The sequence below is a fragment of the Rhinopithecus roxellana genome, chromosome 21, assembly GCF_007565055.1.
Source record: "Rhinopithecus roxellana isolate Shanxi Qingling chromosome 21, ASM756505v1, whole genome shotgun sequence".
Classification (NCBI taxonomy): domain Eukaryota; kingdom Metazoa; phylum Chordata; class Mammalia; order Primates; family Cercopithecidae; genus Rhinopithecus; species Rhinopithecus roxellana.
Window position 1 is genome coordinate 66,603,751 of NC_044569.1, and position 26,976 is coordinate 66,630,726.

The 26,976-nt window shown below is 43.5% G+C and overlaps 1 protein-coding gene across 1 annotated transcript in view; it reads left to right on the forward strand.

Moving 5' to 3' along the window:
- Positions 1–12,216: 12,216 nt before the first annotated feature.
- Positions 12,217–26,976, forward strand: part of TNFRSF11A (TNF receptor superfamily member 11a) — a 62,158-nt gene continuing 47,398 nt past the window's right edge. The window contains exon 1 of the mRNA XM_030926216.1: positions 12,217–12,318. Coding sequence (XP_030782076.1) covers positions 12,244–12,318 — 75 coding nt within the window. The 5' untranslated portion in view covers positions 12,217–12,243. The remainder of the gene's footprint in view (positions 12,319–26,976) is intronic.

Here is a 26,976-nt window from a genome sequence, read left to right on the forward strand (position 1 = left end):
AAATGAAGAATACCAAAGCTGAATTCAGGAAAGGAAATCCAGAAGTGATCAAGACCAATAGCCCAAGGACATTGCTCTCTGATCATTTGATTCAAGCCAAAATGTAGATGCGTATCTCATGGTCAAATAAGTTTGGGAAATGCTTCATGCTCTGGCCCGCTCGCTCTTTCTTCTTTTCTTTTCTTTTCTTTTCTTTTCTTTTCTTTTCTTTTCTTTTCTTTTCTTTTCTTTTCTTTTCTTTTCTTTTCTTTTCTTTCTTTCTTTCTTTCTTTCTTTCTTTCTTTCTTTCTTTCTTTCCTTCTTTCTGTCTGTCTCTCTCTCTCTCTCTCTTTCTTTCTTTCTTTTCTCTCTCTTTCTTTCTTGGTTTTTTTTTTTTTTTTTTTTTTTTTTTTTTTTTTTTTTTTGATAGAGTCTTGCTCTGTTGCCCAGGCTGGAGTTCAGTGGGGCGATCTTGGTTCACTGCAACCTCCGTCTCCCAGGTGGAAGACTTCTTGTGCCTCAGCCTTCCTAGTAGCTGGGACTACAGGCAGGTGCCACGATGCCTGGCTAATTTTTTGTATTTTTAGTAAAGACAGGGTTTTGCCATGTAGATCAGGCTAGTCTTGAACTCCTGGCCTCAAGTGATCACCTGCTTCAGCCTCCCAAACTACTGAGATTACAGGCAAAAGCCACCACTCCTGGCCTAGCCCTTTCTTTTCTAAAATGCACATCAGCACATTCAAGATTGTGAGAATTTCTTCTCAGCCAAAAAAGAAAAAAAGGATTTAACTTTAATATAGCCTTTCTCTATTTTACCAAAGAACTTCTTTTTTAATGTCTCCTTCACTAATATTTCAACAAAGAAGTTTTCTAGGTGTACACTGGGAGACACTGATCAGATGGGACATTGAGGATTTTTTTATGAATGTTATTTCCTACAACCAAATTCTTAAAAGGAGTTGGATGATACAGTTTAAGAATATATTATTTGTCAAGAAATGAGGAATACAGATGTTCTGTGTGTATTGAAATCTAAAGGCACTTCTCTATTTTTTGAGGAGGTTGACATTTTCTTGTGAACCTTTAGGAACCTAGTCATGATATTCAACCTAATTTGAAAAGAATGCCACCACCCACTGTATAGAAGTACACTTAAAGAGAACCTAAGGTAGCAATATTTACTATTTATTGCATTAGTAACATGTAGCGTTACTGAGCGTATGGTTGTTGGGCACTTGACATATTTATACATTATCTTTAATCCTTATACTAACTCTACTAGATAAGTATTATTTTTCCCCATTTTTCAGTGAGGAAACTAATGTTAGGTAGCCTGCCTTAGGATGTAAATAGAGCTGAGATGCTTTCCCAAAGAGATATAGGATAGAATCCTTATTCCAAATCAATATTGGTAGTTGCACCCCCAATCACTGCATGAAGAAGAAGGCCAAAACAATGGGTAGAACCATATTTGCCACCAGACAAACTGTGTGTTTGTTCCACCATAATGACAAATGACCATTTCAGCTTCAAAATTGTATGCATGCTATAGAACTGTTGGGTAGAAAAACTATTTCCATAAAGTGCCAGATGGTAAATATTTTGAGCTTTGTTGGCTATAAAATTATTCAGCTCTGTCGCTGTAGTGCAAAAACAACCAGATATGGTAAGTAAACAAATGGGCATAGCTATGTTCCAATAAAACTTGATTTACAGAAACAGGTGATGGGCCAGATTTGGCCCACAGGCTATAGTTTGCTCACCCCTGCTCCAGTACTGCTCCAGTACATTAAGGCACTAATTTTAGCCTGAAAGGTTTGAGAGTGTTACTGGTCACCTATCACAATCATTTTTTTCAAAAAGCAACAACTCAATAGGAAGCCCTCTGAACCAAAAAATATGATTTTCCTTTTCTTTCTCTACTCTCTTTTTTTTTTTTTTTTTTTTTTTCTTTAAGAGACAGTGTCTCACTCTGTTGCCCAGGCTGGAGTGCAGTAGTGCAATCATAGCTCACTGCAGTCTGAAACTCCTAGGCTCAAGTGATCTTCCCAAGTCAGCCTCCTGAGTAGCTGGGACTACAGGCATGCACCGCCATGCTCAGCTAATTTTTTGTAGAGACGATCTCATGATATTGCCTAGGCTGGTCTCAAACTCCTGGCCTCAAGTGATCCTCCAGCTTCAGCCTCTCAAAGTGCTGGGATTACAGGCGTGAGACCCCAGGCCCGGCCTGATAATTTTCCTTTATAGATTATTTGATATTATTTTATATCAGAATTTCACTTTCAAATGTGGCAAATTTGTTTCTTTCAAGTTAACCTTCCTGCTGAGCACAACTAGAAAATCTGGACAAAATATGAAAAATAGGTTAAAAGATGCTGAAGAGCTCTCCAGGAAGGAAGGACTTGTAGGTCTAAGACCCTGTAGTTAAAGGGAGGCCAGAGACATGAACTCAATATTTCCCCTGGGGTCGGTTGCTGATTTGAGGGGAGGATGAAAATCTGTGTGGAGCTTCCAGTCATCTCATAAGCCTACTGAATATGTTTTGTGACCACAGTGGAATTAAGTTATAAATCAATAACAAAAAAGCTACTAGAAAATACCAAATGTTGGAAATATAAGCAATGTACTTCTAAAATAAACCACAAGTTAAGGAAGAAATGACAATGGAAGCTAGAAAACTTATTTATTAAATAATAAAAATATCAAACTTGTGAGATGATACTGAGCTAACGTCATGCTTAGAGAGAAATGGACATACAGCTTTAAATACATAGATGCAAAAAGAAGAAAGGCTTAAGATCAATTATAATCCCAGCATTTTGGGAGGCTGAGGTGGTTGGATCACCTGAGATCAGGAGTTCAAGACCAGCCTGACCAACATTGTGAAACCCCATCTCTACTAAAAATACTAAAAAATTAGCCAGATGTGGTGGCATATGCCTGTAATCCCAGCTACTCGGGAGGCTGAGCCAGGAGAATCGCTTGAACCTGGGAGGTGGAGGTTGCAGTGAGCCAAGACCGCGCCACTGAACTCCAGCTTGGCAAGAGAGCTAGACTCCGTCTCAAAAAATAAAAAAATTACAAAAAGATCAAGTATCTAACGTTCATTTCAAGAAGTTTGAAAACAGCAAAGTAAGCTGAAATAAAGAAGCAGTACAGATTAGATATTAGTGAAATAAAAAACTCAAACACACAGTACAGATCAACAAAACTAAGTATTTTATTCCAGCTAAACTAATAAAATGAATTAAGCCTACCAAGACTTAGCAAGAAAAAGAAAAGGCATAAATTACCAATATGAAAGATGAAAAACAAAACCTACAAACCCCAATATATTCAAAATATAATATGAAGCTATTATGAATAACTTTATACATTTGAAAGTTTAGATGGAATGGATATTATATTTTGAAAATATTCCTACTTTTACAAAAAAGGAAAACTACTTACCAGAACACAAGGAGAAATGTAAAATCTGAGTAGTTCTATATCTAGTAAAGACATTGAGTTTGTAATTTTAAACCATGCCACAAAGAAAAAACAATGCTCAGATAGCTTCATTAGTGAATTCTACCAAGTATTTAAGGAAAGAAATAGTACCATTCTTGTACACACTTTCAAAGCATTCCATATATTCCACAGTCCTGGCCAGCAAATCCCTCACTTCAAAACCCAACAAGATCCAATTCAGAAGGAAAGTAACAGGCCGATCTCATGAACACAGATATAAAAACTCCTAAACTAAATATTAGCAATCTGAATCCAACAATGTCCAAAAAGAATAAAACAACTTTACTATGTTGAATTTTTTCAAGATATTCAAGGTTGATTTAACATTCAAAAATCACCATATTAACTGAACAAATATGATCATCTCAATAAATGCAGTAAAAACACTTGATAAAATTCAAAATCTATTTATTAAAAAAAAACCTCAGTAAACTAACAATAGAAACTTCCTTACTTTGATATAAGGATTATTAGCTACAAAAAACTACCTATTGCAAACATCATACTTCAGAGTAAAATACAGAATTAGGAATGAGTCAAGGATACTTGCTGTCACCACTTTTATTCAACTTTGTCCTAAAGACCTTGTTCAGTGCAACAAGGCAAGGGAAAGAAATAAAAGCTACAGGAATTGGAAAAGGAGAAATGAGACTGTTGTTATTTACACACAACACAGTTGTGTACACAAAAGTATCTTTTTAGAATCTACAGATAAAGGCTAGGCAAGGTGGCTCACGCCTATAATGCCAGCACTTCGGGAGGCCAAGGTGGGAGGATTGCTTGAGCCCAGGAGTTTGAGACCAGCCTGGGCAACATTGTAAGACTTCTGTCTCCAAAAGATTTTAGAATTAGTCAGGTGTGGTAGCATACACCTATGGTCCCAGTTAGGAGGCTGGTGTGGAAGGATCATTTGAGCCCAGATGTTTGAGGTTGCAGTGAGCCATGATCGCACCACTGCACTCCAGCCTGGGCAATTGAACGAGACCCTGTCTCTAAAAAGGAAAAAAAAAGAGAAAAAAAAAGATTAAAAAGAAAATCCACAGAGCAGGAGAATATATTTGTAATACATACAACCAACAAAGAAATCATATCCTTATTATACAAAGAATTCCCACAAATTCATAAGGAGGACAAGAACCCAACAGAAAAATGGGCAAAAGACTTGAATCAACACTTCATAGAAGAGGATAACCCAGTGGCCAATAAATATATGAAAAGACACAGGAAATAAAATGATACTAATGATACATCAAAAGATGTAATGTTACATTATTACAATGATGCATCATTTATAATGATGTATCATTAAAATGAAATAATAATATTCTACACTTACTTAGAGAAGGCAAACTTTAAAAGTCCGATAATATCAGATGTTGACCAGGATGTGGAGCAGGTACAACTCTTCAGACATTTCTAGTGGGAGTGGAATTTGTACAACCACATTGGAAAATTGGCAGTACCTACTAAAATTGAACTAAACCTCCTTATGACCTAGCAAAACATGCATTTCCACAAAAATGCATACATATATTCACCAAAAGACATCCATAAATGCTCACAGCATTATTCATGATAGCCCCAAACTGTAAATAATCTTTTTTTTTTTTTTTTTTTTTTTGAGACGGAGTCTCGCTCTGTCGCCCAGGCTGGAGTGCAGTGGCCGGATCTCAGCTCACTGCAAGCTCCGCCTCCCGGGTTCACGCCATTCTCCTGCCTCAGCCTCCCTAGTAGCTGGGACTACAGGCGCCCGCCAGGTCGCCCGGCTAGTTTTTTGTATTTTTAGTAGAGACGGGGTTTCACCATGTTAGCCAGGATGGTCTTGATCTCCTGACCTCGTGATCCGCCCGTCTCGGCCTCCCAAAGTGCTGGGATTACAGGCTTGAGCCACCGCGCCCGGCCAACTGTAAATAATCTTAATCTCCTTCATCAGCAAAATGAAGAATACATTGTGATACACTCATCCAGTGCAACACTATCCAGTAGTAACAGGAATGAATCTCATAAAATATTAAATAAAAGCCATATGCACAATACTACATACTACAGCATAGACTTTATGAAGTTCAAGCAGACAAAACTAATTCATGATATTATAATTTAATCTACAAGGATGAAGGATACTGACTCAAGTGAGCATAAATGGGTTTTGGGGGTGCTGGTCATGTTCTACTTTGTAATTTGACTGCTGGCTATATGCATGTTTTCATTTTCTGATGATTCAGCAAGCTTTACACTGTGTGTTATACTTCTAATAAAAAAATTATTTTAAAAAACAATTCTATCTTAACCTAAATAGCAGCATCAGTTGCCTATTAAGGACAGTCTGAACCTGACCAGTCTGAAGGTAGAACTTTGCCGTCAGCCTATAGGATAACGCCTGTGCTTCTGTTCATGGATAAGGTGCGTACAGCCACGGCCTTCAAATGTGGCATAAGATAGAGTTAAAAAAAAAAAAAAAAGGAAACAAAGGAGATGCAAATTATGTCCCTGTTTCCTCTAGACACTACTTTATCTGTAACAAAAAACCCAAAAAGTATGTAGTAACTACTAATATTCGTCATACAGTTTAGAAATTCATGTATTTTGAATACCAAATCTGCACAACTAAAGAAATTATTGTCTACCAAAGTGAGGCAAGACAGGTGTCATGTACACAGTTTAAAAGTTTTCATGTTATGTTTGGGTATTATTATGGGATAGTATTGCACCTTGATTAATCTCTGAGTCAACACTAATTTATCATTGGTTTACCCTTTTTTAAAAAAAAAAAAATTCTTACTACCAGAAGATATGAGAGGAAGAACAAAACATTACAGGGTGGTTGCTGGGTGCAGTAATCAAGCTTGTAATCCCAGCACTTTGGGAGGCCGAGACAGGCAGATCACTGGAGGTCAGGAATTTGAGACCAGCCTGGCCAACATGGTAAAACCCAATCTCTACTAAAAATATAAAAATTAGCTGGGCATGGTGGCGCACACCTGTAATCCCAGCTACTCAGAGGCTGAGGCAGGAGAATCACTCGAACCCAGGAGGTGGAGGTTGCAGTGAGCTGAGATCGCGCCATTGCACTCCAGCCTGGGAGATAACAGCGAGACTGCATCTCAAAAAAAAAAAAAGGCCTGGCACAGTGGCTCACGCCTGTAATCCCATCACTTTGGGAGGTGGAGGCAGGCAGATCACGAGGTTAAGAGATCAAGACCATCCTGGCCAACATGGTGAAACTCTGTCTCTACTAAAAATACAAAAAATTAGCTGGGTGTGGTGGTGCGTGCCTGTAGTCCTTACCTGAGAGGCTGTGGCAGGAGAATCACTTGAACGCAGGAGGGGGAGGCTGAGGCAAGAGAATTGCTTGAATGTAGGAGGTGGAGGTTGCAGTGCGCCAAGATCACGCCACTGCACTCCAGCCTTGGAGACAAAAGTGAGACTCCATCCAAAAAAAAAATTACAGGTAGGCAATAAAAACATTTTTATTCATTAATAAGTTTTCACTATATGAAAGATTCGTAAAGTCTTACATTTGCGTAATTATGTCTTTTATGCATTCTCTCTAGCTCTACATCCAGTAACAGCAACTATTTATATAGCATCACATGAAAAAAGATACATAAACTGATTAATTCTTATTCTTGCTGAGATTGGTAAGCATTTCATTAACAAGATTGTGCCTACGTTTTCTGGTGCTTAAATGAAGACCTGTTCAAATGTAAGATAATCCTTGCAAGTCATCCACTAGACACACAAATTATGGCTACATTTTTATTTTACTTTTTAAATTCTGAAAACCAAAGAGTTCGTGCAGAATTGAGAAGTGGGGATTTCCAGCATGAGGTGCACACTATCCATGTAGAAGAGTTTTCATATCAATCTGTGATTCCTGAATAGGTATAATGTGCTCTTTTTTCCCCAGAGACAAATAAGAAAGTTCATTGTCAGCTGAATGGAAATGGAAAGCATTTAGCTTTAATAAATATTAAAGCAGCTATTGTTTAAAACGTATTTTTACATTTGTTACACATAACCAAAATTTAATTGAATATGTGCTTATAACTCTGTGTGTGTGTGTGTGTGTGTGTGTGTATGTGTGTGTGTGTGTGTGTTGAGACACAGTCTCATTCTGTTGCCCAGGCTGGAATGCAGTGGCACAATCTCGGCTCACTGCAACCTCCGACTCCTGGGTGCAAGCAATTTTTGTGCCTCAGTCTTCTGAGTAGCTGCGATTACAGGCATGCACTACCACGTCTGGCTAATTTTTGTATTTTTAGTAGAGACGGAGTTGCACCATATTGGTCAGGCTGGTCTCCAACTCCTGACCTCAAGTGATCCACCCACCTTGGCCTCCCAAGTGCTGGGGTCACAGGCGTGGGCCACCATACCTGGCCAAATGTTGTTTTTTAAAATCACAAACAACATTGAAACTAGTTTTTGCAAATGAGAACAATCACCTTAGCTAGAATGTGTTTATTCTTCAGTGAATATAGAAAAACAGTATTTGAGATCAATTACTTCCATGTTTCTCATAATAATGCTCTATGTATAGGAAAGATAACATCCTCAAGCCTATTTTATTGGATTTTATTATCATATTGTATTACACATTAATATTTACAAAATATTTGAATTATTTGAGCGATAGTTCTGTAGAGATATCTTTAAGAGTAATTTAATTTTAAAAAGTTTTAAATTCTTAGTGGATTTAATGTGTTACCATAGGCATTCTGCTGTTCAAAAGCGCTTCCAAAATCAGCACACTCACCTCTGGGGCTTTCCAAGCAGAAGTTTTAAGTCCCCTACTCTTCTTAGAAAATAGAAGGGGGTAATGTTGGAAGCGTGCCAGGAGTAAGGCTTGGTATTTTTCATGAAGTGCCACAGTGAAAGTACCTTCTCCTACAAGGCAGTTCCTGTTAGCAAAATCGTAATCTCATCTAGCTTTCCTAACCATGCTTTTTCCAGAAAACCTGGCTCCTCATTGAAGATGGCGACATGCTAGATAATTCAGTATTATTTTGTCTGTGCTTGTGACCGCTCCTGTACTTACCTCATTTAGAGTTTTAACATCTATTTACCAAGTTTACACAACTGCCAGTTAAAAATGCAAAAGTGCATTTTCCTCAGTGTAAATAGTTTAGAAACATCAAAATTAAAAGTGTGAGTTTCTCCTTTTCCTTCTGCCACTCACCTGATGTTAAAAATGAGGTGCTTAGTGAGGAAAGACTCCCACTCCTGAGTCAGAGAACCAGGATTGGAATCACAGCTCTGCCACTTATTGGCAAGTGACTCCAGGTAAGTTTTTATTTTCACTGTGCTTCAGTATCCTCATTTGTAAAATGGGAGTAATAATAGTATACTTCACATGCCTGTTGTGAGGATTAAGTAGATTTTTAAGTGTGAATATGCTCTTAGTGTTCCCTATTATCCTTTCTAGAAACTTTCTTTCTTATATAGATAAAATCATGTTTACGGTTCTTTATATACATGGGATGATATTGCTCTGTAACTTACTTCTTTTACTTAATAATCATGAACATCTTTCCAAAACTACATAATATTCTTAAGTAGCTGCATTATATTCAAAACTATGATGGGCAATGATACTTTCCACCATTTGTATATTAACAGATATTCACATTTTTTTCTTTTTCTTTTTGTAGTTTTACAAAAATGCTATACTAAACATCCTTTTGTCTCTTTCTTTATGTATTGATACGTTTGATTCCCAGATACAGAATTGCTTCATCAAATGATATTTGCCATTTCTAATTTTTAAAATCAACACTGCCAGATCACTTTCTGAAAAGCACAAAAGCAACTGAGCAGTGCACCAATTAGGCTGTACAGTAGGGAATTTAAAAGTCAGCCAAGTAGTATGACTACAATAGCACAAAGGGAGGGAGGGAGAAAGTGGCAGAATTTTATCTGAAGGTAGACTGTGATAAATTATAGATGTGCATTGTAAACCCAGAGCTGCCATCAAAATAATAAAACAAGGATGCATATAAAATAAACTAACATGAAGAGAAAACAGAATCCTAAAAATGCTCAAACCGAAAGAAAGTAGGAAAAGAGGGGAAAAAAGGAACAAATAGAAAAATGGATAAAAAAATAGAAAAATAGCACAATGGTAGACTTAAACTTCACCATATCTATAATCGCATTAAATGTGAACAATCTAAACACTCCAATCAAAAGGCAGAGATTGTCAAAATGGGTAAAAGGGGAAAAAAAACCAATTGTATGCTGTCACTTTAAATGATATAGATAAATTAAAAGTAAAAAGATAGAAAGAGATATATCACATAAATGCTATTCATAAGAAAGGTGAAATGGCTATATAATTAATATAAAAATGGACATGAGAATGTGATTTTTACCACCAATCAAGGAAGACACATAACAATGATAAAAGTCTCAATTCATCAGGAAGACATAATAATTCTAAATGTTTATACCTCTAAGTAGAGCTTTAAGAATATGAAAAAACTGACAGAAATAAAAGGAAAAATAGACAAATCCAGTTATTGTTGGAAATTTCCACACTTTTTCTCAGAACAAGTAACAGAAAATCAGTACAGGTATTTCAACCTATTTGACCTAATTGACACTCATAAAATTATTTACTGACAACAGCAAAATACGTAGCTTTTTCAAGTGCACATGGAATTTTGACCAAGATATACCATGTGCTGGGCTAAAAGTAAGGCAAGTGAATAGTTCTGGCAATCTAGGAATTCAAAAAAGGTTATATTCTATTGACATGGGACAAGTATCTTCATATAAACAGTTACCTTATGATACAGTTTGGCTCTGTCCCCACCCCAAATCTCATCTTGAATTCCCATGTGTTGTGGGAGGGACCTGCAATCATGGTTGCAGGTCTTTTCCCGTGCTGTTCTTGTGAAATGAGTAAGTCTCATGAGATCTGATGGTTTTAAAAACCGGAGTTTCCTTGCACAAGCTCTCTCTTTGCCTGCTGCTATCCATGTTAGATATGACTTGCTCACCATGATTGTGAGGCCTCCCCAGCCACGTGGAACTGTAAGTCCATTAAACCTCTTTCTTTGGTAAATTGCCCAGTCTTGGGTATGTCTTTATCAGCAGCATGGAAACAGACTAATACATGATACAAAGGAGGGATTATACATATGGATCCAACATCAACCTAGAATGTGAGGAAAGACACAATCCTAAGCAAGTAATGACAGACAAAAACAATAGGGTGCTATGGAGATGGAGCAGGAACCCATCTTAGGAGCCTGTGGAGCACCCCTAAGCATGGAAATAAAGGAAAATCTTGAGTTCCTTCAAGGGAAATTCCAGGTACCTAGCTAGCTCTAAGAAGTAAATAAGCAACTTGATAAGCAAGAAGGTAATTGTAGCTTAAAACAATAACCAAGGAAGTTAGATTCCCTATAGAAACTAAAGATAACATGTTAACATATGCCCCTGAGTTGTTTCTGAGAAACCCAGGCCCCCACCAAAACAGATCCACCGGCATGCAGACCTCAGACAAGGGGGAAATGAGGACTGAACCGACCACCATTCTTTCTTCAAAATTTTTTCCTGAAGGGCCAGGAGGAAGTCACACCCAGGAGCCAGAGCTAACATTCTTTTTTGCTGACCCCTAATATTTAACAAAGCTTCTCTTCCTTCACTGATGGCAAGTCAGAAAATCTTTGAATGTATAACCTATAAGCACCCTCACTTTAAAGATTTTCAAGATATCCCAGCTTGTTAGACCAAACCAGTGTGCAACCTCCGTGTATTATGATTTTCCCTGTAACTTCCGCTTTCTTGAAATTAACCCTGCGTTTAAAAATCCTTACTTGCAAGACAACCGAAGATCAGGATTTAAGCAAGAGCTGCCCCGTTCTCCTTGCTTGGCGTTCTGCCGATAAGCGCCCTCTTTTCTCTCACTGCAAACCTTGGTGCGGATGGCTTGGCCTTACTGCACCAGAAGAACGGACCTCAGTATTTAGGTAACACTGTGCGCCAGACATCTGGCCAATCTATATTCGAAAGGGCCCCTGTGTTGATGGGGGCTGGGGGACACCTAAAGGCTGGTGGAGCCTGGTGCCATTCTGGAATTTGGTGGGTGCAGGGCGGGTGAGGGGCGGAGGCAGAGGATCTGGAGGAGAATAAGAGATAGTGGCTGCTGGCCCCAAAATTTTGAAGCAAAGAACAGGAGTCTTTTACGAAGCTTGGCGGATGGTGTATTGTGCTGATGCCTTAACAGCAGTCGATGAAATCTCCAGGAAGGATCCTCCTCCCGTTCATTCTCGACGGTGGCGCATCCACTTTTGGAAGGCCGGGCCTGGAAGGGTGGGCGCACGGGGTCGGAGCAGGGCCACCCCGATGCCCCCATTCCTTCCCGGGAGGCGGGGCCCACAGGCCTGGGGTGCGGTAAGGCAGGAGCCAGTGCCGTGAAAGGCAACGCAGAGCCGGTCTCCCGCCAACCTGTGGGCAGCCCGAGCACCCGGGCCCGGGGCGGGGACCGGACCACGGAGGCACCGGGCGCGGCGAACACGTCCGGGGACCCTCTCCCACCTGGGGCCCACGTCCCACCGCGCGGCAAGGGAGCTCCGGCACCACCTGGCTGGCACGGCCCGGCCCGGCCGGAGGGGGGCGCAGGAGGGCGGCGCGGGGACAGGTGCGGGGCGGGGCACGGGGGCGGGACCACCCAGGCCCACAGCAGCAACGCCCGCTGGGCCACAGAGGCCGCTAAGGCCGCGGCGCCCGCCAGCCTTCCCCCGCGCCATGGCCCTGCGCGCCCGGCGGCGCCACCCGCTGTCCGCGCTGCTGCTGCTCTGCGCGCTGCTCGCCCGGCTGCAGGTAAGGAGCGCCGGCGCCTGCCCGGCCCCGCGGCCCGATGCCTCCTCGGACCCGGGAAGGGCCGGGACCGGCGGCATCCTGGCTCCTCCGCATTCCGAGAGGAGCCGGAGTTTTGGGGAGCGGAGGCCGTGGGATGCTGGGGAGGCGCTTCCAGAGTTGGACGGCGGAGGGCGGGAAAGGGCAAGTGGAGGGAAACTGGGGCGCAGAAGGAGCAGGTTGGCGGGACCCCAACACCTGAAACGGGCTCTTCCAAAAGCCCCTTTTAGTCTCAGGCTTTGATGCTGTCGTTTTCTCCGAACACTTCTTGAGCACCTACTAAGCGCCTGCGCCGGGCGGTGCTGAGGAAGACAGCGGCGTGGGGACCGCACCTGCGGGAGATAACCGTTCCCGATACGATTCCTCCCAGGTGGCCGCCGTCGCATTTTCCACCTGGAAAAAGACCTGATTCCCTCCGTCCCTGAACTGCGGGCTTGCCTTTGCCTCCCCTGAGCCCCTTTGGGGACACCCCGTCCGCTCGCCTGGAGTCTCCGCACGGCGGGGAGAGGCTGCGCGCGCGCTGCGGGGATGCTGGACTTGCCCCTTGCAGACCAGAGTAGCTTCCCGGTGCTCTCAGAACAGATTTCTCAGTACAGTCAGTAAGCGAATGCAGCCAGGCACCGACTTTCTGCCTCCCAGAGGAGGGCCGCAGAGGGAAGCACACCCAGCACAACAAACGCTTTAAAAATCGTTGATACGAACTTGAAAGCTCTCACAGGGAAGGGCGAGTGGTGGTTTTCTTGGTTTCGGCAGGGTCAGATTTCCCCTCTGTTAACACTAGCTTAGGCTGCTGCCGTCCCTCCGCAACCCTGCGCGGAACCCGGAGAGGCGTGGTGAGGGGCGCGTGGAAAACCGTGTTTGGGTGAGAAGAGAGGGGGAAAGCCTTGACAGAAATAATGGGGACGCAGTGAAGGCTGAAGCAAAAGATTCTAAGGAAGATTCAGTCTCGATTGTATGGGTCTGTCAGTATGGTTGAGGGAAACGGAGGCGGAAAAATCTAAAGGATTTTTTCATTTTAAGCACTTCAGGTGTTGCTTAATTAAGTGTTCAACAGGTTAAACGGGGTGCTACCTTATTTGAACCAAAGGACCAGGGTTTCCGCGAACAGCTAGCCACCTAAGAAAAACCTGCCTGACCACACAGTTGCAAAGTTATCTCTCACTGCTGTTGCAAAATGACATACATTCATATGTGCATAAAAGGCGTTCGGTTCTAATATGAACAACAAATGCTATCAAAATAAGTTTATTTTTCAGGGAGACCTTTCAACAAGTGCTGTTTCCCCTCTTTCTCCCTTTAAAACCCCTTTCATTATGCATGTTTAGAAATGTATCTAAACTTTTGCATTGGTCAGTTCCAATTCTAGGGGAGCGAACCTTCTAGGAACCTTATGAATTCCTTGGCTGGGCTACGAATTCAATTGACATAAGACAGATTAACAGGAGAAAAACTGTGCTTGATTACATTCATAGGCTCAGGACTCCTACAAAATAAGAGATTTGAGGAATGGTCAGATGATTGAAGCTCATTATAGCATCCATAGGGGCTTCTGCAGGGTGCTGGGAAACAGGTTTTGGGAGGGTTTGGGGAGGAAGTATATGGTGAGTAAAGGACATCTTGTCAGGCACATACAAGATTCTCAGGCAATAAAAATGGTCTCTGACCAGTCCCTTGGGAGAATAGATGAGAGTCTGTGTGGGCTGGTTTCAGCCTCCGCTCTCCTCTCCTGTAATCTGAGTTAATTTTCTCTGGGTGAGAATCTTCTTTGGGTGAGAAGATTCCCACGGCAGAGTTTCGAGACATTTGAGTTCCTTTTGGAGGATCTTTGTTTGAGCAGAGTTCAGAGAAACCTCTGCCTGTGGCCACTACCATCTGCCCTCAGTTCAAAATAATCAGCACACCATAATGGCATATTTTGGGGTGGCATTTCCTGAACTCCTTCACCATCAAGTGGCATTGGAATGCTTTTCTGCTTATTTTACTTGGTGCCCAACCTTCCCAGTAGAAATGCATTTTCTTCCAAAGATGAGACTAGGTGCAGCCTTAAAATAATATTTCCTAGAGATACTGTGGTTATCTAGGAAAAAGCACTCTCTGTATTCAATGAATGCTTCGTTGGCCAGCCTATTCTATTAGCTCAAAATTTAGGAATGACATTGACAGTTCATTGAGGATGTTAATGATCAAACACCAGGCAAAGCTGCAGGAACTGCTTAGTGGGGAAACTGGTTTTGCAAAATAGTTGGCAGAAATGGCTTCCAGAAAGTGCCTTATCTGTAGGGATTGTATTTAGTTTCATTTATATTATATTAAGTAGGTTCAGACTTACCCGAAAGGCTACAAGTTTTGCTCTTTAAAACATTTATATGATTATATCTCTGCTTGCTTGTATTTGTGAAAGAATTCTTTTTCAGATAGAATAAAAGTATTTGCCTACAGATAAAAACATTTTGAATTTTTGTGTAGCTACTCCTGCTGTTTATTCCAAGCAACAAAATATAGATGCACACTGTTTTCATTAAGGTTATGGATTGTACATGGTCATGTTTATCTGGGGTTATAAGATGCAAGAGCAGGTGTGTGCATATGTGAGGCAACAGACATTGGTGGTGTAAAACACTGTGCTAATGAGGAACAAGGGGAAGGAGCATGGGTCACAGTCTAGTGGAAAGCGCCAGATGGGAAAAGCTGTGATGATAAGAGGGTAGCATATGGTAAGTATAGAGGGTGGCAGAGGGAAGGAGACAGGGAGGGAGGACCGCTGGAGGAATCCCTAAGGTCTTCGGGATGAAGAGGTTTCCCAAGTGGTCTTGGAAAGATGTGTGGGAAACCAGAGGTCAGCGAAGAAATGATTCTAGGAGGTGGGAAGAAAGCTCCCTATGTTGGGAGGATGGTGTGAGTGGTTTAGACCTAAAGGAATCTTTACAGGAGGAAAAAAAAAAAAAAACATATATTTTTATGACCTTACAGATAGCACAAATCACCTATTTCAGGAAACCCCCACCAAACAAATTGGGCATTGAACTTTTATAGTTTTGAGATAACTCTTGGATGGCCCTTACTGAGGTGGTAAATTCAACTAATCAGAAACAGGCCACAGGGCCCTAGAGCGCCCATGGGGAGACCCCTCCGAAGAAATCCCCCAGGGTGCGGCTCTGGGTCGTAGGGTGGGTGGGTGCTCTGTACCACCGTTCCTCCTGCCCCCCGTCCCATCTGAGAGGGGAGACATGGATATAAGCAGTAATGCCTTGTTTGGAGAGCATAGACACAGATCTGTGGGCTTGCAGTTCATTTTGCTGATAAATATTTCAATTGCCTCCCCTGTTATTTCCTTTCTACCACTTCCCCCTAAAATGGCAAACCTGTAATAAGAACATACTCTGTGTGTTGATAAGGAAATAGCTTGCTTTTTCAGTTATCTACCAGAACTTCTTACACCAGGAAAACTGAAACAATAAAAATGTGCCTTTGGAAGTCAATAAATCAGTGTTTTATGAGGACATGAAAAGGGGAGTTCCAAACCAGGGCCTCCTCTGCAAAGAGTGTTGTTTTAAGAAGGGGTAGTATGGACTCCATCTGCCATGTCAGTATTAAAATTTCCCCCATTGTATTTTCCTATTTTTGAAGTTCATGAAAAAAAAAAAAAGTGTTTTTCCCACATGCTGTATCCAGTGGTCTCTAGGAATGTTGTCTAGGCCATTTTTTGGTTTGTTTTTTGGTTTTTTGGCTGATGTGAGTCTGCAGCCCATCCTGATGGTGCGCAGCTGTCCAGGTGGTTCGCTCCCTGGGGCATGTGCCCCCTGGCCAGGTGGCCCACGGCCTGTCTGCTGTCTCCTCACAGCGTCCTGGCCTTCGTCCACAGGGAAGCACACCTGCCTCTGAGCACATGAGCTGCTGACTCCAACTAAGTGCACCCCAGGACTGGCGTGGGTAGGGTTCTGCCCAGCAGGTGATTTTTCCTCTGAGCACCCTTTCATTCTCTACCCAGGTTGTGGGAAGGCCTTTCTGTGTATTTCCCTCTAGTTGCAGTGTGTGGGCTTCCTATGGTGTCCACTGTTGGAAACACAGTTTAAGTTCAGCTCACCCTTTCTGTGCCAAAACACTTAGCATGAAAGAACCAAGAAGGAACCATGGGTTTCAGCAAAATGGCCTTGATCCCTCTGAAATTCTTAGTGAACTTTTGAGGTTTAAAACTGAGTGGGCGTGGAGCAAGATTACGCACAGCCCCATATCTCTGCCCTGATTCTGAGAGACGCTCTATTTCCTGCCAGCGAGACTGACCTGGCAGCACTCCCCGGGCAGGCTGCCTGTCTGCCTCAGTCACCAGAAGCTCCTTGTCAGAGGGCTGACTGGTGCTGCTGTTCTCTGCTGTTCTCACTGCGTCGCATTCCAGTCACAGTGTGCTCTCACACCAAGAAGCCCAAAGCAGCCCCAGGCAGCAGTGGGAAGTACATTCTTTAGGGCCGTGTGATGATAACTTTATATGTGTATTCATTTTGTGAGCCACCCTTGACTTGCAGCCTTTGAGTGCTTTGGGTCACCGCATGCAGGCCACAGCATTCAATAATGAGGAAATAAACCTGAATTTGTGTTCAACACGTTCAGTGACTGCAACACATGGAGTGCCCACAACCGTAGCACACTCTGCAATGGGCTAAGCAAACGAGACCGAGGGCCGCAGCTCCTGTCTTCAGGAGATTTGCAGTCCAGGCGTGTGCGGACCACTAACAGACAGCAGGATCCGGTGTTCTGGGGAGGGTTTTCAACTTGTGGGCACACAGGACAAGGAGGGCCTTCACCTGCAAGTGTCAGAGAGGACTACCCATCCTTCCTGCGTGGTCACATGTGTCTAAAGCACTGCAGACAGCATCAGAGAGCGGCACTTAGGCTGGGGCTTCCAGAATGACAGTGCTTTGTCTGGTGGGGAGAACAGCAGGGACTCGTATCAGAGTGGAGTGTTTGCAGGGAACTGAAGGAAGGACAGGACTTCTGGACTCAGGGGTGTGAGGAGAGAGGAAGGCAAAAGCCAGCACTCAAAGCCTTTAGGTACAAGTAAATAGTTCAGATTTAATCTTGAGCTGTGAGCCGGAGAGGACCATGACCAGTTTTTTGTGTTAGGGGAAGAGTGTCTGGGTGGGCCCAGGGGGCCAGTAAGGAGCCCACTGCCTTGGTTTGGGAAAGGGCCTGAATCAGGTCAGGGCAGTGGCGAGAGAAAGAGAAGCTGATCCAGGGGCAATTTCAGAGCCAATGGGGCTGTGCAGGGGCCGAAGGCACAGGGGCAAAGGACGGATGTGGCTGGTTATTAGAAAAAAAAGACATGGCAGGCTGGTCTGAGTGCAGTGGTGTTTACAATTGATCACAACCAGTTAACAGATTTCTTTGCTCCTCATCCACTCCCACTGCTTCACTTAACTAGTAAAAAAATAAAATAAGGCCAGGTGTGGTAGCTCACGCCTGCAATCCCAGCACTTTGGGAGGCCAAGGTGGCGGATCATGAGGTCAGGAGTTTGAGACCAGCATGGTGAAACCCTGTCTCTACTAAAAATAAAAATACTGCCTGGCACACCTGTAATCCCAGCTGCTCAGGAGGCTGAGGCAGGAGAATCACTTGTACCTGGGAGGCAGAGGTTACAGTGAGCCGAGATGGCGCCACTGCACGCCAGCCTGGGTGACAGAGCGAGACTCCATCTCAAAATAAATAAACAAACAAACAAACAATAAAAAAAGACATGGCAGATGTCAGGACAAAATAGCTGGCTGTTTGGATTATATTTTTCACTTTGTTAAGGAAATTGCTGTCTTCGTCCAAATCGAAATGTTGTTCTGGTTCAAGTGTTCAAGTGAAGAAGTGGTGCTGTTTTTCCCAAACCAAAAAGAAGGATTATGTTTAGGCTCTTGAATCCCACCTTTTTTGGGTTCTCTTATTGGGAGGCAGAGACAAAGTTCCTCAGACCCTGTAGAGGCAAACATGCTGAAAGCCCCGGGGCATTGCGCACTCCAGGAGACTTGCAGGCTCTGGAATCTAGAGAGCCATTTCCAGACCCAGAGATGTCCTAGAATGAGAAGTTCAGCATAGAGACAGAGCTCTTAACACACACTGAAGAGAGATAAACAGCCAGTGATCCCCAGAGAGTCACATCAGAGCAAAGGCAGGTGCGATCTGACCTGCGGTCTTCCCACATTGGCCTCAAATATGTCACCTAACCCCAAAAGAAGCAGTGTTTATGTTGGACCCATAGCTGCGCAAAAACTGCTTGCATGATACACATTTTCCTGGCCCGCTGCCGCTGCCTAAGATGAGTGTTTCCCTTCCTCTGTGTCCAGTCCCTCTTAGACTTCCCCACACCCCAAAAAAAATCCTAACCCAGCAGGTGACACAGAGGCCCCGTCTGGCACCAGCAGAGGGACAGAGCTGCCAGATTTCCAAGTGTCAGGAAGACCTGACTGCAAAAACCACCCTTTTAGTTCATCAAAGTAATAATAACTTACTGCGTTTCCTGTTAAGAGTGTTGAGAGTACAAGAGCCACTTCCTCAAGCTATCAGAAATTTGAAGACTTTCCATGAAAAATGAGGAAGAAAAACTCTGTTTAGCTCTTAGTGAATGTGACGGCTAAGCTGGGCAATGGGGAAAGGTTGTGCGGCATTGCCAGAAATCCTATTAGCACCACCGTGTTGGCTGGTTTGGGGTTCGCATCACATCCCACAGATGGGAAATGAACCACTTCCCTAAAGTACTGACTTTTTAAAAATATGTATTACTTGCCTAATGTAGTTAGCACCTAACTTAATAGTGTATCACATATTTGCCAGTACAAACAGCTGGCAAATTCATAGCCAGTAAAAGAGACTTTTAAAGGCCCCATCTTCTCTCAACTTCATAGTCAGATATACAAGCAGGATCACATCTAACACTTTCATAGTAACTGAGAATCGATTCCATTTTTAAAGCTCAGTAGAGATTATTCACTTCCCCCCTTGCTAACCCGTTTCCTTGCTGAATAATCCCTAATGTCAGGAACCTCCCCCTAACAGACCTAAATCTCACATGTCACAATTTGACCCCATTTCCTCAAATTTGTTCTTTAATGGGGTAAAGACCAGTTGGTCAATGTCTTCTTTATTTTAATATTTCTATTGTTGAAGATTGTTAGCCCACAACTTCCCCTTCCCCAGCGTTATTCATTCCAGTTCCTTTAACCTCTTCGTAAGCTTTTTTTTTTTCTTTTCAATTCAACGATACTGTTTTGGATTTACTGGCAAAGCCAACAACCCCAAACCAAACAAAAACCCACCAGGTATTTTGGGAACATCAGACTTAGGACGTTGCTGCCTCTGACCTCAGAGAGCCTGAGATCTGAAGGGGAAGGTTGGATGTCCCATGTCCCATTGTTCGTTCCCACGTAGCCCCACAGGAGGAACATGTGAGATGCCTCTAGGACACAGGCGTGGGAAGGATGAGTTCCGAGTGGAGAATCAGGCAGGGGGTATTCGATCTGGTCCTGGAAGGATGGATGTGATTCTGAGAGGAAAGAGAGCTGGAGGGAGAAGGGCAGAGGTGGTGACAGGCATGAGAAAATCATGCCCCGCCCCGATGTATGGAGCCCAGGGCCAATGACAGGGACCAGGGAAAGATAAAGCCAGCTGGGAAAGTCATGGGGGTCTGGGTCACAAAGGACTTGCGAATAGACCTCCAGAACTGGGCCTCTGCCCTGAAGCCAGGAGTTCTCCAACTGTAGTGTCTGGGCCCAGCATCAGTCTCACCTGGAAACTTGTTAGAAATGCACATTCTTACGCCCCTCACCTACCGAATCAGAAACTCTGGGGGTGGAGGCCAGCAGTGTGTGGCTTCACAGCCTCTTAGCTGATTCTGACACATGCTCAAGTTTGAGAACAGCTGCTAGAGACCCCGGGATTCCATGAAAAGGTTTGCACTCAGCTCTGACAATATTAGAAGATTGATGTATTACAAGTACCAGCCATTTGTTGAACCCTCCTGTGTGCCAGGCATGTGCTTCACATGGATTATGTCTGATGCTTATTCCACCTTGCTAGTAAGTTGAGAAAACTGAGGCACAGAGAGGCTGATTAACTTGCCTGAGTTTGCACAGCTAGTGAGTGGCACAGCTGGAGCTCCTATCAGGCAGTGCTCCAGTGACTGGTCTTAACCCCTCAGGTAAACTGCTTGTATAATCAACTCTATGATGGGGTAGGGAGTAGAGAAAGGAACCTCCCAGAATGCTGGGACAGAAAGCTTTTTGGTATTTGGGGAGACCCTTGCAAATGCGTGCCCAGTCTGCATTTGTGGAGGTCTGTCTTGTCTGCTCAAGTATGTACTCACTGAGGGCTTTCTAGAACTATTTCTTTTCTTTCTTTCTTTCTTTCTTTTTTTTTTTTTTTTTTTTGAGAAGGAGTCTTGCTCTGTTGCCCAGGCTGGAATGCAGTAGTGCCATCTTGGCTCATTGCAACCTCCACCTCCCACGTTCAAGCAATTCTCCCTGCCTCAGCCTCCTGAGTAGCTGGGATTACAGGTGCCCATCACCACGCCAGGCTAATTTTTGTATTTTTAGTAGAGACGAGTTTTTGACATGTTGGCCAGGCTAGTCACGAACCCCTGACCTCAGGTGATCCACCCACCTCGGTCTCCCACAGTGCTGGGATTACAGGCGTGAGCCACCGCGCCTGGCCTCTAGAACTATTCTTAAGCAGAAATGGCAATGCTGTGTCTTTAAGGCTAATCCAGATAAAAGACAGGCACTCCGGGCACCCTTGGCACAGTGTCCATGTGCCAGTTGATTCCTGACTCAGGAGGAAAAGAAGTGTATGTCTTGAATCACCACCACTTCCTGAAGCCAAGGCAGCACTGGCTCGTCTATGCCCCACACCCCAAAGGTAGACTATACTGTACCACTGTGCTGTAGCCCTGGGTGCACTGGCTCAGAGGCTCACATCTCCCCATGCGTGTTCATCCCACTCTTGCCACCTGCCAGGCTCCGTGTAGGGTGGGAGGAGGGAGAAGGCTGGCCTCGGAGCCCCAGGGCAGCAGACAGTGGTAGGTTAAACCTTTACCCTCATAAGCTTTTGGAAGTAGGTAGATGTTTTTAAAGGTCCTTTATGTCTTTGTCTTACTATAATTATAGCTAATCTGGGGACTCTTCCCTTGGTGAGAATAACCTGGGCTCCTCTTTTGACATATCTCTACTGTGGAACAAATCAAAATCATTTTCTATTACTAACATTTTTTAATCCCTTAAAAGCCACTTTCTAAGTAGTAAGAGAAAAGCTCAAATAAGAAAAAGTGTCAGAACACACATGGCCTCTGGGTCACGGTCAATCTCAAGCTTTTACTTGGAGTGAGATCAGGAGACACCAGTGGGGTTTAGGGGGAGAATGACAACATGGTGTTACTAATGCACGATGGCCAGAAATCTAGCAGCAGACCCCAAAACCTATGACGATGGACTGTGAGATCGAAGGGGCAGTTAAATTCAGTGAAAACACAGCTGGAACCTCTTTCTTAAGCCTTAACCTATTAATTTCTGTGGGTCACAAGGTTTAAAAGTGAAAAATTACCCCTTTCTAATAGGCTGCAGTTTCTATGCTCCAGTTGTGTCCAGTTGGGGGTCCCTGTGACCAGACCACTGGAGTCGGATTTTTTTTTTCTTTTTCTTTTTTTTTTTTTTTTTTTTGTCACCCAGGCTAGAGCACAGTGGCGCGATCTCAGCTCACTGCAGCCTCGCTTCTTGGGTTCAAGCAATTCTCCTGCCTCAGCCTCCGAAGTAGCTGAGATTAGGGCGCCTACCACCACATTTGGCTAAATTTTTTTGTGTATTTTTAGTAGAGACAGGGTTTTACCATATTGGCCAGTCAGGTCTCGAACTCCTAACCTCAGGTGATCCACCTGCCTTGGCCTCCCAAAGTGCTGGGATTACAGGCGTGAGCCACCTCGCCTGGTCTGGGGTCCGATTTCCATGTAAAATTGCAAATGACCAAAGCATCAGAAGGCATAACCAATCATCGTACCTGTGTGGGGCAGTCCTTATAGGTAAGGGGACTCAAGATGGTGGGCACCCGCTCCTCTGCACCCAAGGGGTGAGGACACACAGAAGAGGCCTCGTGGGAGGCTCTCCATTTCCTGGCATAAGTGACGGGCACAAAGAGGCTGAAGCAGCTGTGTCTCCTGTTAGGCAGCCCCGTGTTCAGTCCGTATTAGAAAAGAGAGTTCCAGCCCAGAAAGATTGCTAATCTTGATTTTGCGACCCCCTTCCCCCAGGGTATCTCGGATTTTGTCCCAAATTAGTGGAGTCTTCCCAAGTGCATTCTTGACAGTGTGAATTTGATTCAGTGCTAGAAGGAAATTGTTACAGTCTTCTGTAAAGGGAAGTTTTGAGGTTACACTGGTCTTTTGGGAAAATTTATTCATTAATTTATCAAGTATTTAAATATTTGCTACATGCCTAGCACTGTTCCAATCTCCTTATCACCAGCCATCTCAGCAAGTTGATTAATCTCTCTTGGGAGGATGCAGGAAGAGAAGGGAAGTCGGGTTTCCAAGCACAGTGCCTGGCACCTAGTAGATATTTCACTCGGGCCAGTTCTTCCTCTGCCCCCATTCATCAATAGATAAATAGATAAAAGGTATCCAGGGATGGAAGAGGTGGTTCTCAATGTCTATTGTATAGTCAGATATGACTGTGCAGTGTTTGGGAATAGGAGAAAGTCCTGGCTTTTGGTTTTCAATAAAATCTCTAGCCTTGCTCCTCAGAGACCAGCACTGACATTGCCTGAGAGCTTGTTAGGAATACAGTCTCAGGCTCTGTTCCAGATCCAGTGAATCAGAACCTGCATTTTAATACAATTTTCAGGTTATTCTGTGCACATTGGAGAAGCACGGGATTTCACCCTGAAGGCTGGGCAGTGAAGGAAGGGAGGGCGGCAGGTAAGGGGAATACTTCCTCCTTCAGTTACTTTGGGGACTCCTGGCCTGAGCAGTTCGTGCACCCCCAGCATGGAGGCAGAGCCTAGAGGGACATGGTCTTCAGCCGGCTGCACTCTCAGAAGTGACCACAGGGCTTGTTGGCTTCTACTACAGAAGAGAAAGCAGTTCTTATCAGAAATGAATACAAAGTTTAAAAAAAAAACAAAAACCAAGAATGACAATTTAAAAAGGCTTTCACACTGGGAGAATAAAGGGGCATTCACTAGAGCCTGTGGAAATAGGGGTGCATGGGAACAGAAGGACAAGTCAAAGCCATCCTAATTACTGTACTGAGGAAACAACCGGCCTTGCCCTCGGATTCCAGGTAGCCCAGGGCTGTAGACGCTTCACTCTTATCTCTCTGGAAGACAAAGAAACTTGCAATTAAAGTTTTGAAATGCAAGCTTGTTTCTTCATTTTTCCCTTGGGCCGTATGTTTTCTTTTCAAGGAGCAGAGATAATAAATGCATTGTGAGGGGAGTAAGGCAGAGGGCTGAGTAAAAATCAACAGACTTTGACGGGCGCCTGAGTCAGTGCTGTGCGCTTTGTTTCCTTTAAGAAGCATATCTGGAATCAAGGTGGTCGGGAGGCGGGGGGGAAATGCTGATGGGTCTAATAACAAGCAACTTTCAAGATGGTATATAAAGTCAATTGTGCAAAGCTTGCTAAATCAGAATGGTGACTATGTCAGGACTTCTAATCACAGTTACCCTATATTTTTAAGGCTTTTTTGTTTTTTAATCAAACCTGACCTAAGTTAGATTTTTTTTTTCTGCGCATACTATATATTCCAAAAAAAGAACCCGTGACAAAATGGTTAAGATGGCAAATTTTTATGTTATGTGTATTTTATCACAGTTAATAATATGTTTTTAAAATCTAGTGGCAAAGGTGGTAATTCCTGACTGCTAATGAAAATAGCATGAAGTGCCTAGTATTTAAACCTTTATGGAGTAATGGCAATGTCCAATATGATCAATACCACACAATCCTGACAGTATGGCTATATATAAACTCACAATGTGTATAAATTAGTAATCAGTTATGTGACCTTATACCCTACCCACCTTGCACTGTGCTTAGTCACATGGGCTATCTTGCTGTTTCTCCATCAAGCCATGCACACTCCCTCCAAGGAAGGGCCTTGGCAAACATGTCCACGTGTAATCCTTCTCCTGGCATGTGCTGTAAATTTGGCTTGTCCCCTGGCTTTAAGCAGGACTTCACTCAAATGTCATATTCTCAAAGAGGCTTCCTATAATCATACCATCACCTTACATAGATCGTTTCCTTTTTTTCATGACAATTGTTGCAACCAGATTTCCTTATCTGTTTACTTATAGTTGTTGTTCTCCCCTGGACTGTAAGCCAGGACTCTCTCGGTTGAGTATCTATCCCCTGTATCCAGAGGATCTGAAATTGTCCCTGGAGCATAGTATGTGTTCACTTAATTGAGGAATAAATGAATGTATATCTAATTGGTCGACTTTTAGGTTGTGAACTCAGTCAGTGTTGTCAGCAGCTAAATCAAATCCTGTGAACAGAACTAGGCAAAATTAAATTACCCTATAAAAACAGGCAAAGGACTTGAATAGACATTTCTCCAGGGAAGATACACAGGTGGCCAATAAGCACAAGAAAAGATGCTCCACATCATTAGTCAATAGGAAAATGCAAACTAGACCCACAAAGAGATACTGCTTCACACACATCAGGATGGCTATTATCTTAAAAACCAAAAACCAAACAAAACCAGAAAATAACATATGTTGTTGAAGAAGTGGAGAAGCTGGAACCCTCGTGCAGTGCTGGTGGGAATGTATAATGCTGCCGCCCCTGCAGGAAACAGTTGAGGGGTGGGTGCCTCGAAAAGCTAAACATAGAATTACCATAGGATTCCCAGGTATAGACCAAAAAGAACGGAAAACAGGGACTCAGATACTTGGGTGCCAGTGTTCACTGCAGGATTATTCACTGTAGCCAAAAGGCAGAAACAACGTAAGCATCCATCAGTGGATGAATTGGATAAGTGAGATGCGGTCTATGCATGTGGGGGAATATTATCCAGCCGTATAAAGGAATGGCGTCCTGGTACATAATACAATATGGGGGAACCTTGGAGACATTATGCTAAGCGAAATTAGCCAGACACAAAGAGAAAAATACTGTGTGGTTCCACTTATATGAGATAAAGAGAGTGGTCAGACTCAGAGACAGACAGTAGAAAGGTGATTTCCAGGGACTTGAGGGAGGGGGAATGGAGAGTTACTAGTTAACGGTTACAAAGATTCTATTTGGGGTGATGAGAATGTTCTGGAAATAGATAGTGGCAATTGTTGCTACTTAATGCCACTGAATCATACTTTAAAATGATTAAAATGGCAAATTTTATATCTATTTTCCACAATAAAAAAGGTTAAATTGCCTCAAAGTTTTTTAAAAAGCATTCAGAGGACAGGCATAAAAAGAGCCAAATTCAGTGTTTGGCAGTGGGAGACAGCCCTTTCTTGCCTCCTGAAATGAGCTGCATTCCTGGCCTCCTGCAGATTTTGCCATCCAGAGTTGCCACTTTGCTGTCTGCTCCTGCCTGCGCTTTTCGTCTCCATCTCTGTTTCCTCCATGAGATCCTAGCCCAGGCTCTGTTCTTGTCTAAAACGAGTTTGCACCTTCTTGCGCTTTCTCATCCCAACAGTCTTTACAATATGTTTCATGGTGCTGCTAAAAAAAGACCCTCCCTTCCTTCTGCAACTCACTGACTAGCTGCCCTTTCCTGGAAGCCCTGAAGCAGCCCCCACCTTTTCCTTCTACTATCAGAACATACCTGCCCAGTCCCCAGGCTCTCCGCCTGCATCTGCCCGAGTCTCCCATTTGCTCTGTCCTCTCCCTCCTCTCAAATCCTTCTGTCTCTGCCCCATAACCTCGCCCTCCCCAGCTTGTACACTTCCTCTTGGAAGTCCTTCCCTATCTCCGCCTGTTTCCCTGCCCATCCAAAGCCAAGGAAGACGTGGACACCAGTCGGAGTCCAGGGTTGCGTTTCTCCTTCCTCGTCCACAGTCAGGGAGGATCTTTCCAGTGCTTCAGTTCTGGCACTGCTGTGTGGGGCTCTGACTGATCAGTTTTCATTCCTCTCCATATGTGGCTGTGTCCCTTTACTAAAAGCAGTGAGAGGGCAGAGACGGGTCCTGCCTTCAGTCCTGCAGCAAGCCAGGACCTCATGCAGGTATGGGAGAGAGCTCAGCGAAGATGCCTTTGACGACGTGATGACAGCAGAGCTTCGTAAAGAGAATGATACTTCCCCCTGTTAAACTCTGACTACATCAAACTATATCTTTGGGAGAATAATAGTTTTTTGAGATAAAGGTGAATGACTCAGGCAAAGGAATGACTGGCCTCGCTCTTACCCGGTGATTAAATGAACTCAGCCCCTTTTGTGGGGAACAGTGTGTGTGTGGGGAGAGGACTGATTCGTATTTGTAATTTTCAGTGAGACCAGTAGGAGCTGACCAGCTGTGATTAGTCCCTTTAAGTTGGAGTTTTGAATACTTTTTATCACTAGATACACATTCATAAAATGCATTTTAGAATGTCCCAAATCCCTAGGCCCTGTAGTCCCAGCTACTCAGGGGGCTGGTATGGGAAGATGGCA